The sequence below is a fragment of the Neolamprologus brichardi genome, chromosome 10, assembly GCF_056152115.1.
Source record: "Neolamprologus brichardi isolate AB-2024 chromosome 10, ASM5615211v1, whole genome shotgun sequence".
Taxonomy (NCBI): domain Eukaryota; kingdom Metazoa; phylum Chordata; class Actinopteri; order Cichliformes; family Cichlidae; genus Neolamprologus; species Neolamprologus brichardi.
The window spans coordinates 15642-33785 of NC_142113.1; the positions used below are offsets into that span (position 1 = coordinate 15642).

Sequence of the window (18144 nt, forward strand, 5' to 3'; positions counted from 1 at the left end):
AGTTTGAGATTTCATGTTTCATACAAACTAAAGTGATACACAATATATGCAATGCTATACAAACATACTTGCAGATTTCTAAGAATATAATAATCAAACTGCACCATGTTCTTGTTCAACATGTAATAGGTTTGTAATGTAAACCTATTCGCTGCAACGTTAAGGACCATTTGCTACACCGTAAAAAGCAAGACACAAGTCACCAAAGTTCTTTGTGTTACTCATGCATGAGGGAGACCTGCCTGGAGCCAAGTGTCGTTCCACCCACTTAACCTCCGTCAGACTCTCAGCCAGGTTCCCCATAGCACTCCTTTTATTGTGGTAACATGAATATGCATAGGGTCATTAACATATAACATCTTACATAGGTATACATGTGAACAAAGAATACTGTGTCTGTGTGTGTGTGTGTGTGTGGGGGGGGGGGGGGAGCCTTTGCAGCCTGCTAAAGATCACACATCCTATCACTACGCAATTGATTATACACCTCTAAGCATATATGCTTAAATATTTCCTAATACAAATGACAATAATAAAATCTAAACCCATCAACATGTCTGTGAAAAGACAAGACTACTTTCATATGATTAATGCAGCCATTACTATTTACTATAATACAATGCAATGCAACCTTATTTATATAGCCCATTTAAAAACCAACGGTACATAAAACAGCAGGTTAAAACATGAATAATATAAGACCATTAAGAAAGTACTGAACATTCTAGGAGTTCAAAGGCACAAATCACACAAGAATAAATTGAATATCAAATCAAACTTAGTAGAAACAGATGGGTATAAGTAAGAGATATATACGAAAATAAAATTGGAGTTAAGTATAAACTAGAGGCATTAACTAGCCAGAAAAGCGAGGTTAAATAAGTTTTTAATCATGATTTAAATGATCGAATTGAGTCAGACGCACAAATAGCAATGTGAAGATTGTTCCACAAGTTAGGTGCAACCAGGGCAAAGGCACGGTCACCCCTAGTCTAAAACCAAGATCTAGGCTGTATCAAGAGTAATTTGGCTGGTGATCTAATGGCTCTCCAAGTCACATCTATTATGATAACTCAATATAATTACATTCTGCTTAGAACTGCATTCAAAACTGTTGAGCCAATATTTTCAGCTTATATGGCTGAAACATTTTCAGATGATGAGCTTCCAATAATGAGTGAAACAATAAGAGCATGTGGAGAGTTTGGAAAAATCACATTAAGAAAGAGAAATCAAACATTTGGATTCATTTTAATGAGTTCAGACTTGTTGAAAATGCAGAGGAGCTGGTTGTGAACTGAGCTTCAGAGAAACCGACAGAAAAACATCAATTGATCGAATCCATGAATCTGAAAACGTGTTTCTGAGTGAAAGAGAAAGACATACAGACTGAACTATCTGCGTGCTTCTCTAACAGGAGGACACTCTTTACACTAAACTCTGCACAGGGACACTGAGGAACCAGAATTTGCATAAAACCCAGGATAAAGAGTTTGAGTGAATGTGGTGTTGAAGGTGTGGAGGGGGATCAGAGTGTCAGAGACTCTGTAGAAGGACAGAGTGCCAGCAGGACAGTCCACATACACTGCTACTCTGCTAGAGTCAGAGGAGGAGGAAGACGAGGAGAAGGAGAAAATGGGTGTTTCTCTGTCATTGTGACAGACAGACTGAGGACCGTCATCAGTACAGATCAGACTCCAGGACTGATCATTACATCCAAACACACAGTCATCACTTCCTCCTTTCCTTCTGATTCCTTTGTAACTCACTGATATAAGAACATCTCCTCTACACTCGACCTCCCAGTAACAGCGACCAGTCAGACCATCTTTACACAGCAGCTGAGGATGAACATCAAATCTGTCTGGATGATCAGGATATGACTGAATCTCCTCCACATGTGTCACCTTCCTGTTGTTTTCAGTCAGTTTGAGGTTTGTGTTTACTGTGTTTGTGTCGATTGTGAGTTGACAGGAATCTGATGGAGAGAACAAACACAATCCAGCGGCAGTTATTGATCCATCATCTGTTCATTGATTGACACTTTAATGATGACTCCTGACATCAGAGATGTGAATGAATGGTGTGACAGTTTGAAGATGGTTGAATGTGTGCTGATTTGTTTTCATGAATCACATTAAAAACACACTTACACTTCCTCAGACCTTCTGCTTTGCACCATCGGGATCCAGCAGGCTCCACCCTGAAAGGAGAAGGGGGTCAGACCAGCACAGTCTCTTTTGAGCATGCACACATGGACATTACATGGCTCCCATACACATACTGTTAGACACTGATAAAGGAACAGTCCAACATTTTTACAAATACACTCAATCCATAGGTAGATCAAACTGCTGATGATTTGGACTGATCCTGGATCTGTATGTACACCACTGTATGATATGAAATATGACTGATTCAAATGCTTTTCTTAACAAACAAAGTATTTTTTTTAGAATGATTTCAGAGGAATTTTTAATTTTGATTGTTTAAAAGTTTTTAAGCTTGGAGATATTAGTTTTCATATTTTAATCTTAATTTTCTTTTTTATTTAAAAGTATTCAGTTTTTTTTTTCCAGAATTTGCTCAACCAGTCTACACGTGTTTTGTGGACTTGGAGAAGGCATTCGACCGTGTCCCTCGGGGTGTCCTGTGGGAGGTGCTGCGGGAGTATGGGGTGTCTGGCCCATTGCTACAGGCCATTCGATCCCTATTCAACCATTGCAAGAGCTTGGTTTGCATTGCCAGCAATAAGTTGCACTTGTTCCCGGTGGGTGATGGCCTTCGCCAGGGCTGCTCTTTGTCACAGATTCTGTTCATAATTTTTATGGACAGGATTTCTAGGCGCAGCCAAGTGGTGGAGGGCTTTCACTTTGGTGGCATCAGAACCTCATCTCTGCTTTTCGCAGATGATGTGGTTCTGTTGGCTTCATCGGGTGAAGGCCTCCAGCTCGCACTGGAACGGTTCGCAGCCGAGTGTGAAGCAGTGGGAATGAGGATCAGCACCTCCAAATCTGAGGCCATGGTTCTCAGCCGGAAAAAGGTGGAGTGCCCACTCCGGGTCGGGGATGAGTTCCTGCCCCAAGTGGAGGAGTTCAAGTATCTAGGGGTCTTGTTCGCGAGTGATGGGAGAAGGGAGATGGAGATCGACAGACGGATTGGCTGGCCTGAGAATGCCTTGGTGTTCCCCCGGATAAGCTGGAGGAGGTGGCTGGGGAGAGGGAGGTCTGGGCTTCTCTGCTTAGGCTGCTGCCCCCGCGACCCGGCCCCAGATAAAGCGGATGAAGATGGATGGATGGATGGATGGATGTGCTAGTAGTTATGGACAGCCTACAAATCAGCAATGAAAAACATACACTGCCTGGCCAAAAAAAGTCACCACCTAGATTTAAGTAAACAAATAGGTATGAGCCTCCTATTTGACAATTACTTCATTGGCGATTCTCTTTCAACTGGCAACAAGTTATTTAACCCCAACTGGTGCAATGACTTTTTTCTCATTACATAACCAACCATGTCAAAAGACAGATCTTGTGGTCATGCATCAAGCAAAGAAAACATCTAATGAGATTGCAGAAACCACTAAAAATGGATTAAGAACTGTCCAACGCATTATTAAAAAGGTGGAAGGATAGTGGGGACCCATTGTCTTCAAGGAATAAATGGGGCCAGAAAAAAATCCTGAACGATCGTGACCGACAATCACTCAAACGTTTGGTGAAATCAAATTGAAGCAAAACAACAGTAGAACTCAGGGATGTGTTTAATAGTGAAAGTAAGAGCATTTCCACACGCACAATGTGAAGGGAACTCAAGAGATTGGGAGTGAACAGCTGTGTAGCTGTAAGAAAACAACTAATCAGTGAGGAAAACTGGAAAAAAGGCTTCACTTTGCTAGGGAGCATAAAGATTGGACTCTGGAGCAATGGAAGAAGGTCATGTGGTCTGATGAGTCCAGATTTACCCTGTTCCAGAGTGATGGGCGCATCAGGGTAAGATGAAAGGCAGATGAAATGAAGCACCCACCATGCCTAGTCCCTACTGTACAAGGCTGTGGGGGCAGTGCTATAATCTGGGGTTTCTGCAGTTGGTCAGTTCTAGGTTCAGCAACAGTATGTGTACCAAGGATGGGGTGAGCTGACTACCTGACTATGACCAGGTTATTCCATCAATGTTTTTTTTCTTCCCTGATGGCACAGGCATATTCCATGCCAGGATTCATCGGGCTCAAGTTGTGAAAGAGTGGTTCTGGGAGCATGAGACATCATTTTCACGCATGGATTGGCCACCACAGTCCAGACCTTAACCCTATTGAGAATCTTTGGAATGCGCTGGAGAAGGCTTTGCACAGCAGTCAGACTCTACCATCATCAATGCAGGTTCTTGGTGACAAATTAATGCAACGCTGGATGGAAATAAATCTTGTGACATTGCAGAAGATTATCAAAACAATGCCACAGCGAATGCATGCCGTAATCAAAGTTAAAGGTGGTCAAACGAAATATTAGAGTGTGTGACCTTTTTTTGGTGGCCACTTTTTTATGGGGCCAGGCAGTGTATATATTTGTATACACTACATATACCTACATTGGAGTGCTCTTATGCATTAGAATTGCTGTGTCTAGCATTTAACCTTCCTAGATTCAAATTGTAAGACCCATATAGTTAGGTCAAATATTTTCCACAATTATATTATGAGTCTATGCCACTTGTTGAATGAGCACCTGTTAATCCATATTGTTTGAAATTTAGTAATTACGATCAATAAATAACCTTTGATCATGTTATGGCCCATGGTGTCCAAACATAGGGTTAATTAAACTTGGCACTGCTGAAGATGCACCTGGAACTCTCTCTGCCCATCTTCACTGCCCAAAGTTGTGGGAAACCCTTCTCTAACAAATATTGTATCCTACCTATGGTAGCAAAACCGAAATTTTCAGGTGGATTAATTGTTTTTACTGCTCAACTGGCCTTGCATCTGTTGTTTTGCAGACTGTTGAACTCAATTTGACCAGAAAACTGTCCAAGGGACTTAATTAAAAATTAAAAATGTTTGTCGTTTAAATGTAAAACGGACCAAGTAAAGGACAAAGAGTGGAACATTACCGAGCAGCTGGAGAAGGAGTTGTGGACTCCTATAAAAGTAGGGTCAGAAATGCCCCGAACAACTTTTTTCATGTCTGTCAATTTTTATGTATCTGCTGTTTGTGCTTAAAGGCTCTACAGCTCTGGGTTTACTCTGCCTGCTTTGCTATGTGTTGTTTTACTGTAATGTTCTGTTTTGCTGTTCATATGACACTGTAAAAATCTGTTTGAAGAATTCTCCTTATTTCCAAAGGGTCTTGTTAAGTGACTTGGTTTTATTGGATTTAAAAGTTGGCTCTCCACATCTTTGTCTTCCAGAGGCCAGAGCAGACAACACTGAGGGAAATTTCAAACTGCTGGCTAAAGGTAAACATAAATCCAGTAAAATTATAATTCACATTGTCAGTAATGAGACCTGGTAACTTCAGTCAGGGGTCACCAAAATCAATCCTGAATCGGTGTTGGTGTCATAAACCACCGCCTCTGTTCAAAGATGGTCGCTCACAGTGGACGTAAATGGCTTCTTTCACTCCTCTTTCAAACCATCTGTCCTCTCTGTCCAGAATGTGAACATTGGCATCCTCGAAAGAGTGTCCTTTATGCTTAAGATGCAGATGGACTGCTGAGTCTTGTCCTGTGGAGGTGGCTCTTCTATGTTGTGCCATACGCTTGTGAAGTGGCTGTTTGGTCTCTCCAATGTAGAGGTCTGGGCATTCCTCACTGCACTATACAGCATACACCACATTGTTAAGTTTGTGTTTTGGAGTTTTGTCTTTCGGGTGAACCAGTTTTTGTCTAAGCGTGTTGCTGGATGTGAAATGCACCGGGATTTCATGCTTGGAGAAAACTCTCCTGAGTTTTTCTGATACACTGGCTACATAGGGGATGACAATGTTGTTGCATCTGTCTTTCTTATCTTCCCTTGCTGGTGTCTGATCTTCTTTTCTGTGCCTCTTTGCTGACTTTATAAAAACACAACTCCACAAAACTCCAAAACACAAACTTAACAATGTGGTGTATGCTGTACAGTGTAGCAAGGAATGCCCAGACCTCTACATTGGAGACCAAACAGCCACTTCACAAGCGTATGTCACAATATAGAAGAGCCACCTCCACAGGACAAGACTCAGCAGTCCATCTGCATCTTAAGCATAAAGGACACTCTTTCGAGGATGCCAATGTTCACATTCTGGACAGGGAGGACAGATGGTTTGAAAGAGGAGTGAAAGAAGCCATCTATGTCCACTGTGAGCGACCATCTTTGAACAGAGGCGGTGGTTTACGACACCAATTGTCTGCCATCTATAATCCAGTTTTGAGTTCCCTCCCCAGACGCCTTAACGCCCACTCACATCCTGGGCCATCTGACCTCAGGAATTCGCATAGTAATGTGGGGCCAGGTTTCACAATGAGCTCACCTGAAACCCTGGCTGATTGGGACCCACACCCATTTTCACACCTTGGCTCATGCGATTAGAAGATCATCAGGGGGTCCTTTTGTCCTTCTTTGGGGGGATACTCCCACTAGGTTTAAATCTCGGACTCCCTACCATTTGACCTTAGAACTGAAGAAGCTTCTCGGATGAGAGGTGAAACGTCTTCAAGCAACTCAAAGAAATCCAGACGCTTTTCTTTACATGCTCCTTTGACTCTGAGTCGGGATACATCCTCTTTTATCAGTCCATAGACTAAATTTGGATCCTTGTTTGTTACTGCATAACCCAAGAGAAATGCTGTGTTCTCTCTCCGTGGACGGTGGCGGACTTTAAACGCACCACAGCAGCCTGCAGCAGGTATGGTGTAATACCTGCCTGCACAGCTGTAATCCATTTCTGTGCTTTTTACACAGTCAGCAGTGCAGCTCAGCCGTGGAAATTCGTGGAGATTGTTTGTTTGTTTTTAAAAAAGAAAAAGTCTTTGAATGAAGGTTGTACAGATGTTTGTTGCTTGTATAATTGGCATTTTAGTTTTTGCTTTGGGGGTGGGTTGAATGGGTATTTAATAATTCATTTGATCTAACATTGGCCTGCTGTCTTCATCCCCCACAATGTAATTGTAACCTGGGTGCTGTGGCTCAGGTGGTAGAGCAGATCAGCTACTGATTGGAAGGTTGGTGGTTTGATCCTTGGCTTCCCCAGTCTGCATGCCAAATATCCTTGGGCAAGACACTAACCCCGAGTTGCCCTCCAATGTGTTCATCGGAGTGTGAATGTGTATGAATCTAGATTCGTTTGCACTTGAGTTTAGAAGTGCTTGTATGAGTGGGTGTGAATGAGGCATGTTGTATACAGCGCTTTGAGTACTCCGGGAGAGTGAAAAAGTGCTATATAAGAATCATACCATTTGTCCACCCTTGCTGCAAAACTCAGAGACCAGTCTTATTTGAGATCATCTATTGGCCACCTGGGTCTTAGACAGAGTTTCTGTCTGATTTCTCAGACTTTTTATCTGATTTAGTGCTCTGCTCAGATAAAATAATTATTGTGGGTGATTTTAACATCCATGTAGATGCTAAAAATGACAGCCTCAACATGGCATTTAATCTGTTATTAGACTCAATTGGCTTCTCTCAAAATGTAAAAGAAACGTCCGATTAAACAGCAGTGGGGTGGAGATTTCACCACAGTAGATGTCTATCTGAAAGCGCTGTAACTAACAACAACAACAACAACAACAACAACAAAAAATTTATTTATAGAGCACATTTAAAAACCAGCGGTATACCAAAGTGCTTAACATAAGAGAAAAGCACAAGCCATAAAAAGGTATGTATAAGGAAGGAAAAATAGAATAAGTCTAAATGTCAGGTTTAAGAATATAATCCACCCACTGTTATCATCTTCAATGCCCTGTACCAACACAGAGCAGACCAGCTATCTGAACACTACTCCAAGAGATGTCGATTATCTTGTTAATAATTTTACCTCCTCACTACCTCTGAGTCTGGATACTGTAGCTCCTGTGAAAGATAAAGCCTCAAATAAGAAGTACTTCACTCTGTGGTATAATTCTCAAACACGTAGCCTAAAGCAGATAACCCGTAACCTGCATGTGTAAATGGCGTGTCACAAATTTAGAAGATCATCACTTAGCCTGGAGAAATAGTTTGTTGCTTTATAAGAAAGCCCTCCGTGAAGCCAGAACATCTTACTATTCGTCACTGATTGAAGAAAATAAGAATAACCCCAGGTTTCTCTTCAGCACTGTCGCCAGGCTTACAAAAATCAGAGCACTGTTGATCCAGCCATTCCTTTAATGTTAACTAGTAATCACTTCATGAACTTCTTCACAAATAAAATTTTAACCATTACAAAAAGAATTACTCATAATCATGTCAAAGATGTAACATATTTTTTGGCTCTTTGCGAAGGCGTTCACACTTTTCTCCTCTCCTGCCCTTATCTTCCCTGCTTAGCTTCTTATGTCCTTGTCTTGTCTTGTGTTTTTACTTACTTTTCCCTGGAACACTCTCTCACAGTCTGTTCTCTAAAACCTAAAAGAGGAATTATGGATTTGATCAACTGGTCTCTGGATGCAATTGACACCCCTTCTCAACGAGAAGTCTGGGCTCGGGCGAGCCTGACTGCTGAAGATAAGGAAGCGGAACCGGCTGTTCAAACCCCCACAAGGCTGCCCGCTGGGATTGAAATGATGGGACGAGGCGTGAGATTCTCAAAATGGGCTCATTGAGTGCAGCATGGAGAAGATCTTGGAGAAAGCACGGCTGCCGTGAATACTCAGAACAAGACCTCTGAGTGAAAAACTGGATTACATCTGGAGGGGCTAGCTCGAATAACACCTTAGAGCGCAAATTCGATCACATCTTGGGGAAGTGCACTGCGGTCATGAGTTCTCAGAACCTGCTCTTTGAGCAAAAAGAATGACAACATCATGGAACGTTTGGATAACATCATAGAAAGCTCACGGCTCTCCAACGGGAGATTGAGAGACCAGTGTATGGATTTGATCAACTGGTCTCTGAATGCATGCGGAGACCCCTTCGGCGCCAGCTGCGGCTTCAAGGCTGGAGCTGAACAAAACACCCTGATAGCGACTGTGTTTAGACTGTTCCTTCCTATCCTACAAGGTCACCTTGGTTGGCTGGAATACTGTTTACTTAGCCTGGCAGGGCGAAGGACACTGTCTCAGCTGAACTCTGGACACACACACACACACATACACTGATATGCACACACTGATCCCCCCTCCCTTTCCAAACGCCTTCGATGCTTGTGCCCTACCGGGGAAGATGGCAGTCGACTGGACCAGCGCAGACATGCTGCAGGACCGGATGTGCTGTCTACACTGGCTCTCTCTTACCCTTTACCCGCCCCTGTTGCTTGTCTTGTGTTTCTATGGTGTATTGATAGTCATGTGCTTTTTGTGCTGAGGTGTTTTTTCTGTTATCAAACTGTTCTCCCACTAGGAGCTCAGTCTGAGTGGAGTTTTTTTTCTCCTCCTCTTACCTCATGTTATGTATTTTTGTTGTTTTTTTCCCTATCAGCCTACCTTTCTGACATGTCTCCCCAATAAAGTTGGTCAGAAGGTTCCTTTGTAAGTGCGCATGCGCCATTAGCGTGCTGCCTGCTGTAACCCTAATTTCCTTTGGGATTAATAAAGTATTCTGATTCTGATTCTGATTATCTACAGCTACTTTCAGTACCATTGATAATCATTTAGAAACTTTTTCTCCAATTGAGCTTTCTGAGTTAACTTCAGTAATTACGTCCTCCAAACCATCATAACGTCTTTTCCTACAAGACTGCGCAAAGAAGTCCTGCCATTTATTAATGTTTTAATCTTAAATATGATAAAACTATCTCTAACAATCAGCTATGTACCTTCAAGCTGGCTGTAGTTAAACCTTTACTTAAAAAGCCATCCCTAGACCAGTTTCAGTTCAGTTCAGTTTCAGTTTTATTTGTCATATGCAAGTTAGCACAGGCTCAACATTGCAATGAAATGTGTTTGACGAGCAGCAGTCACTCAGCAGCATGCTACAGTGGAAGAAAAATAAATAAATAAAATAAAATAAATAGAAAAACAGTAAAGAACAACATATTAGAGAGACGTGGTAAAAGAGAAAAGATGACTAAATATATATGTATCTATAAATATAAATATATGTACACTGGTGATTAAATAAGAAAATCTTAAAAAGAAATATGACGGGGGGGGGCAGATGGGATATTGCACAAGAATGAGCAGCAGAAAATTACAGTATTGCACTTTTTAAATATAAACATCAATAAAGTGGAGTGACCAGTGCAGATTAAACAGAGTACTTGTGAAGCTGCAAGATAGCCTCTGAGTGCGTCCTCTGGAGTGTGTTGTGTGTGTTTACGTGTTGTGGTTGAGGTGTCATATGACTTGGTGGTAAAAACTGTTTTTAAGTCTTGTAGTCCAAGCAGACAGACTCCTGTAACGTCTGCCAGATGGTAACAAGGAGAACAGCTGATGTGCTGGGTGGCTGTGGTCCTTGATGATGCTGTGTGCTTTATGGAGGCATTGTTGGAGATAAATGTCCTGAATGGCAGGAAGCCTCATGCCAGTTATGTGCTCTGCTGCCTTCACCACCCTCTGTAGTGATTTACGGCTGCTGGCAGAGCAGCTTCCGTACCAAACTGTAATGCAGTTCGTCAGCAAGCTCTCAATTGCACACCTGTCAATTGCACCCTAACCCAATAATCCGTACGCTCACTCAGGAATAAGATGGACAAGCTGGCCCTGATGAGAAGCATGAACAGAGACTTTGCCTCCTCCTGTGTCTTATGTTTTACGGAGTCGTGGCTCTGTGAGGACATCCTGGACTGCGCGCTCAAGCTGGAGGGTTTTCATCTGCTGCGCGCGGACCGGCAGGCCTCTCTCTCTGGTAAGACCACAGGTGGAGGTATCTGCTTCTACATTAATAGTGGCTGGTGCACAGATGTAACAGTGATTGCTCAGCACTGCTCTTCCTCTCTGGATTACCTTTTTATTCACTGCAAACTGTTTTATTCTCCGCGGGAGTTTGCTTCATTCATCTTGGCCGCTGTTTACATCCCACCAGATGCGGATGTGCAGGCAGCTCAGTGCGCTCTCGTGGAGCAGATACTGCACATGGAGCGGACATTCCCGGACTCTCTCATCATTGCTCTTGGGGACTTTAACAAAGCCAATCTGAGCCAAGAGCTTCCAAAATACAAGCAGTATATTAAATGCCCGACCAGAGAGGAGAGGACATTGGACCACTGTTACAGCACGATCAGCGGGGCCTATCGTGCGGTGCCCCGCGCTTCACTCGGACTTTCTGACCACGTCATGATCCACCTTATCCCCGCGTACAGACAGAGGCTGAAGCTCTCCAAACCTGTCGTGAGGACTAAAAAACTGTGGAGCAACGAGGCTGTGGAGGAGCTTCGCACGTGTTTGGAGTCTACAGACTGGGACACAATGAAGGCTGCTTCTAACAGCTTGGACGAGTTTACAGACACTGTCACCGCCTATATCCACTTCTGTGAGGACAGCATTGTGCCATCACGCACCAGGGTGAGTTACAACAATGACAAACCCTGGTTTACTCCTAAACTCAAAAAGCTGTGGCTGGAAAAGGGAAAGGCGTTCAGAAGCGGAGACAAGGACTGCTACAGAGAGGCCAAGTACAGGTTAACTAAAGAAGTGGACATTGCTAAACATCAGCACTCTGAGAAGATGCAGCAGCAGATCTCAGAGAATGACTCTGTGTGGAAAAGTTTTAGGAATATCACCAACTACAAGCCTAAAACCCCCCACTCCACTGATGACTTGCTCTTGGCCAACACCCTTAACGACTTTTACTGCCATTTTGACAAGCTGTCAAGCAGCCTCCACACCTCCAACGACCCCAACAATAGAGACACTTTGGACACTCATTCCCCCACCTCTCCCCCCTCCATAGAGCCATCACCACCATCAAACACTTCATCTACAACACCCCCCTCCACACCCCACACCAAGGAGGATTTCACACCACCATCTCCCACTACAACTCTTCATATTCATGAAGCAGATGTGAGGAAGCAGTTTAAGAGTCTGAATGCTCGAAAAGCTCCTGGCCCAGACGGTGTGTCTCCTGCCACCCTCAGACACTGTGCAAACGAGCTGGCCCCAGTGTTTTCTGGCATTTTCAACTCCTCACTGCAGGCATGTCATATGCCTGCTTCAAGTCCTCCACCATAATCCCTGTCCCCAAGAAACCAAGGATCACTGGACTAAATGACTACAGACCTGTGGCTCTGACTTCTGTGGCCATGAAGTCATTTGAGCGCCCGGTTCTCTCCTACCTCAAGACCCTCACGGCCCCCCTCCTGGACCCCCTGCAGTTTGCATACAGATCCAACAGGTCTGTAGACGACGCTATCAACATGACTCTACACTTCATCCTGCAGCATCTGGACTCCCCAGGAACCTACGCCAGGATCCTGTTTGTGGACTTCAGCTCTGCCTTCAACACCATCCTTCCAGACCATCTTCAAGGCAAGCTTTCCCAGATGAATGTGCCTGATCACATCTGCCGGCATCACTGACTTCCTGACGGACAGGAAGCAGCATGTGAGGCTGGGAAAGAATGTCTCGGACTCCCAGACCATCAGCACCGGCTCCCCTCAGGGCTGTGTTCTTTATCCTCTGCTCTTCTCCCTGTACACCAACTGCTGCACCTCCACCCACCAGTCTGTCAAGCTAATCAAGTTTGCAGATGACACCAATGTTATTGGACTCATCTCGGACGGGGATGAGTCTGCCTACAGGAGGGAGGTTGAACGTCTGGTGTCCTGGTGCAGCCACAACAACCTGGTGCTGAATGCCCAGAAGACAGTGGAGATTATTGTGGACTTCAGGAAGCACACAGCCCCACTCCCCCCATCATCCTGACTGACACCCTCATCACCTCTGTGGACTCATTCCGCTTCCTGGGTACCACCATCACCCAGGACCTGAAGTGGGAGCCCACCATCACCTCCGTCATAAAGAAAGCCCAGCAGAGGATGTACTTCCTGAGGCAGCTGAAGAAATTCAACCTGCCAACACGAACGATGATGCAATTCTACACCGCAATCATCGAGTCCATCCTCACCTCCTCCATCACCGTGTGGTACGCTGGAGCCACTATCAGGGACAAACAGAGACAGCAGCATGTTGTGTGCTCTGCTGAGAAGGTGAAAGCTGCAGACTCCCATCTCTGCAGGACCTGTACACCTCCAGGACACTGGGGCGTGCAGCTTGGATCACAGCTGACCCTTCTCACCCTGGACACAGTCTGTTTGACCTGGTCCCCTCAGGCAGGAGGCTCCGGTCCATTCGCACCAGAACCTCTCGCCATAAGAACAGTTTCTCCCCCTCTGCTGTTGGTCTCATGAACAATAACCATATGACTGTTCCCACCACTAACACATGACCCTACACTGTGTTCACTGCATCATTGCACTCATGTATATATCTATCTACTTAGCACTTTTAACTCTTATTTTTATGTCTATTTAAGTGTTATATGGCAGTATGTTTGCACTAAGTACCGCAGCAATTTTCTAATGCTGTAAACCTGCTCAACATTTGGCAATAAAACCCTTTCTGATTCTGATTCTGTAGAAATTTGAGGTGATGTTGGCGTTCATGCCAAACTTCCTCAGCCTCCTCAGGAAGTAAAGCCACTGGCGAGCTTTCCTGATAGCAGTGCCTGTGTGAAGGGTCCAGGAGAAGTCCTTGGTGATGTTGACTCCAAGGAATTTGAAGCTGCTGACCCTTTCGACCTTGACATCGTTGATGTGGATGGGCTGGTGTCCCCTGACTGGTCGTTTCCGGTAGTCCACTATCATTTCTTTAGTTTTGCTGATGTTGAGAGTCAGGTTATTTTCCAGACACCACTCGTACAGTGCCATCACCTCCTCTCTATAGGCTGTCTCGTCGTTGTCTGTGATGAGGCCTATGATGGTTGTGTCATCCACAAACTTGATGATGATGTTGGACTCGTATTTAGCAACACGGTCGTGTGTGAACAGGGAATATAGGAGGGGGCTAAGCACACAACCCTGTGGCGTACCTGTGTTTAGGATGAGTGATGAGGAGGTGTGCTCACCAACTTTCACCACCTGGGGCCTGTTAGTGAGGAAGTTTAGAATCCATCTGCAGATTGGTGTTCCCAGCCCAAGGTCGACGAGCTTCGTGGCAAGTTTTAAAGGGATGATGGTGTTAAATGCCGAGCTGTAGTCGTTGAAGAGCATCCTTGCATATGTATTCCCTTTTTCCAGGTGAGTAAGGGTGGTGTGCATTGCCAGGGTGATGGCATCCTCTGTGGCTCTGTTTGTCCAATAGGCAAACCGAAGAGGGTCCAGTGTGTCAGGGAGGGAGGAGCAGATGTGACCTTTGACCAGCTGCTCCCGGCACTTCATTATGACGGATGTCAGTGCAACAGGACGGTAGTCATTTAGACAGGAGACCACTGATTTTTTGGGAACGGGAATGATGGTGGATGCTTTGAGGGACGTGGGGACCACTGACTGCCTCAGGGAGAGGTTGAAGATGTTGGTGAACACCTCTGCCAGCTCCTCTGCACACACTCTGAGTAGCCGGCCTGGGATGCCGTCCGGTCCTGGAGCTTTGTGAGGATTGACCTTTTCAAAGGTCCATCTCACAGCTTCTGTTTTCAGAGTTAAAGTTGCAGCCTCACTGTCCTCCTGAGGGTAGAGGATCTGCTCTCTGTTGTCTGCGTCAAAAGAACATAGAAGTTGTTAAGCTCGTCTGCGAGAGATGCAGTGGGCTGAACACTGACTGTGTTGACCTTCTTGTAGTCAGTGATGCAGCGCAGTCCATTCCACAGTCGCCTGGTGTCAAAGCTGTGGTAGCTGGACTCCATTATGTTCCTGTAGTCCTTTCTGGCCTTTTTTATGGACTTTCGGAGGTCGTACCTGGCTGCTTTATATGCATCAGCGTCCCCGGAGTTAAAGGCAGAGGTCCGCACTTTTAGCTTGGCACGAATGTCTTTATTTACCCAGGGTTTCTGATTTGGATATATGCAGACAGTGGTTTTTGTGATGATATCATCCATGCACTTTCCAATATATCCAATGACAGAGTCTGTGAGTTCGTTGATGTTGCCATCAGCTGCATCCACAAATATCTGCCAGTCAGTTGTCTCCAAACAGTCCTGCAGGACGTCCCCAGCCTTACTGTCCCATTTGTAAATAACCCTGGAAGCTGGTTTTTCCTGTTTCAGTCTTTGTCTGTATGCAGGCAGCAGCAGTATGGAACAATGGTCTGCCTTACCAAAAGCTGGGCGGGGGAGGGGTTTGTAGCACTCTTTGAATGGAGTGTAACAGTGGTCCAGTGTTTGATCACCTCTTGTGGGGAAGGAGATGTGCTGATAGTATTTGGGGAGAACCTTCTTCATGTTGGCTCTGTTGAAGTCTCCAAGCACAATAAAGGCAGCTTCTGGATTTTTGTTCTCAAGTCCAGTAATGATGTCATACAGTGCGTCCATGGCCGTAGCTTTATCAGCGTGTGGAGGAATGTAAACAGCTGAGAGGAGAACTGAGCTGAACTCCCTCGGGAGGTGAAAAGGCCTGACTTTAATGGTCAGTAGCTCGAGGCTCTGAGAGCAGTAAGTTTTTAAGATACACACATCTCTAGCCCACAAAGAGTCAACCATAAAGCACACCCCTCCTCCCCTTTTCTTGCCTGAGTCCTTCGTTCGGTCTCCCCGGTAAACAGTGAATCCATCTGGCGTGATGGCACAGTCGGGGACGCTGGGCTCCAGCCATGTCTCTGTGAAAGCCAGAACGCAGCAGTTCCTGATGTCTTGTTGGTGTTTAATCCGTGCACGCAGCTCGTCAAGTTTGTTGTCCAGAGACTGGAGATTCGCGAGCAGGATGCTGGGGAGAGGTGGCTTGCTGTTTCTCTGTCGTGTTCAGCACAAAACTCCGGCGCGTTTCCCCCTCTTTGTTTTCCCTCGACGTCGCGCAAGTAAACAAAGGATCCCAGGCAGCAGAGCGTCCACGGAGTCAAAACCCGCTGTAAAGTCCGAACTGGCTGGCGAACGTAGCTCCAGAAGCGTTTGTCTGTATGATCGTTCCTAACCCTGTATGATCGCACTGTGCGCACAGAAAAAGAAAGCAGTACAAAATAAATAATAACATTTTTGCTGAGATGACTGGGAGCTCTCGTCGGTGCAGCCATCTTACGGCGCAACCGGAAGTGGCAGTCCAAGCAGTCTTAGCTAATTATAGGCCAATCTCCAACCTCCTTTCATATCAAAAATTCTTGAAAGAGTAGTTGTCAAACAGCTAACAGATCATCTGCAGAGGACTGGCTTATTTGAAGAGTTTCAGTCAGGTTTCAGAGCTTATCACAGCACAAAAACAGTTTTAGTGAAGGTTACAAATGATCTTCTTATGGCCTCTGACAGTGGACTCATCTCTGTGCTTGTCCTGTTACACCTGAGTGCAGTGTTCGATACTTTCAACCATACTATTATATTAAAGTGATTAGAGCACGCTGTAGGTATTACAGGTACTGCACCGCAGTGGTTTGTATCATATCTAGTAATATACTCCAATTTGTTCATGTAAATAGAGAGTCCTCTTAACACACCAAGGTTAATTATGGAGTTCCACAGGGTTCAGTGCTAGGACCAATTCTGTTGACATTATACATGCTTCCCCTAGGCAGCATCATTAGAAGACATAGCATACATTTTCACTGCTATGCAGATGACATCCAGCTCTATCTGTCCATGAAGCCAGATAACACACACCATTTAGTTAAACTGCATGAATGTCTTAAATACATAAAGACCTGGATGGCCACTAACTTTCTGCTTCTTTATTCAGATAAAACTGACATTATTGTATTCTGAAAATCTTAGAAATATGGTATCTAACCTCCAGTAACACTGTCAGGAACCTTGGAGTCATTTTTGACCAGGATATGTCCTTCAATGCACATGTTAAACAAATACGTAGGACTGTTTTCTTCCAATTGCGCAAGATCTCTCAAATGAGAAATATCCCGTCTTAGAGTGAAGCTGAAAAACTAGTTCATGCATTTATTTCTTCTAGGCTGGACTGTTGTAATTCATTATTATCAGGATTTCCTAAAAACACTCTGAAAAGTATTCAGTTAATCCAAAATTCTGCAGCAAGAATACTAACAGGGACTACAAAGAGAGATCATATTTCTCCTGTTTTGGCGTCTCACATAGAAAGTCTTAAATAATCAGGCCCCATATTATCTTAATGACCTTATATTGCCATAGCACCCCATTAGAGCATTTCACTCTCACACTGTGTAATCCTGCCTCCCATTCTATTTAAAAGTAGAATGGGAGGCAGACCTTTCAGTTTTCAGGCCCCTCTTCTGCCTAACCAGCTTCCAGTTTGGATTCAGGAGAAAAACACTATCTCTACTTTTAAGATTAGGCTTCAAACTTTCCTTTTTACCAAAGCATATAGTTAGGGCTGGATCAGGTGACCCTGAATCCTCCCTTTGTTATGCTGCAATAGACGTAGGCTGCTGGGGGATTCCCATGATGCATTGAGTATTTCTTCTTCAGTCACCTTTCAGCATGTCTTTTATCCTGTCTTCCTTCTCTCACCCCAACCGGTTGCTGAAGATGGCCACCCCTCCTCGAGCCTGGTTCTGTCGGAGGTTTTTTCCTGTTAAAAGGGAGTTTTTCCTTCCCACTGTGGCCAAAGTGCTTGCTCATAAGGGGTCATACGAGTTTTTTTCTGTGTTTTATTGTAAGGTCTACCTTACAATATAAAGCACCTTGAGGTGACTATTGTTGTGGTTCGGCGCTGTACAAATAAAACTGAACTGAATTAAATTTAAGAAGGTTATCATATTGGCTTCAAAATTTGCCACCCAACATTTAAGTAATCTCTCTTCATGAATAGGTAAAGTTGGGTGTAACTGCATAGCATTGAAGATGGGTCAAGTGATGCTTTTTTGAGTAAAGTTTTAACTGCTGCCAGCCTGAAGGTCTGTAGTGCATCATCGATTAATAGAGATAGATTGATCATATGAGATTGAAGCATTAATTAACCC

At 44.4% G+C, this 18144-nt stretch overlaps 1 protein-coding gene across 1 annotated transcript in view; it reads right to left on the reverse strand.

Annotated features, from left to right (window-relative positions):
- Positions 1 to 430: 430 nt before the first annotated feature.
- Positions 431 to 18144, reverse strand: part of LOC148100766 (protein NLRC3-like) — a 69463-nt gene continuing 51749 nt past the window's right edge. The window contains exons 12-13 of the mRNA XM_087846971.1: positions 2154 to 2203; positions 431 to 1978 (exon numbers count right to left, since the gene is read on the reverse strand). Of these exons, the coding sequence (XP_087703097.1) occupies positions 1434 to 1978; positions 2154 to 2203 (595 nt within the window). The 3' untranslated portion in view covers positions 431 to 1433. The remainder of the gene's footprint in view (positions 1979 to 2153; positions 2204 to 18144) is intronic.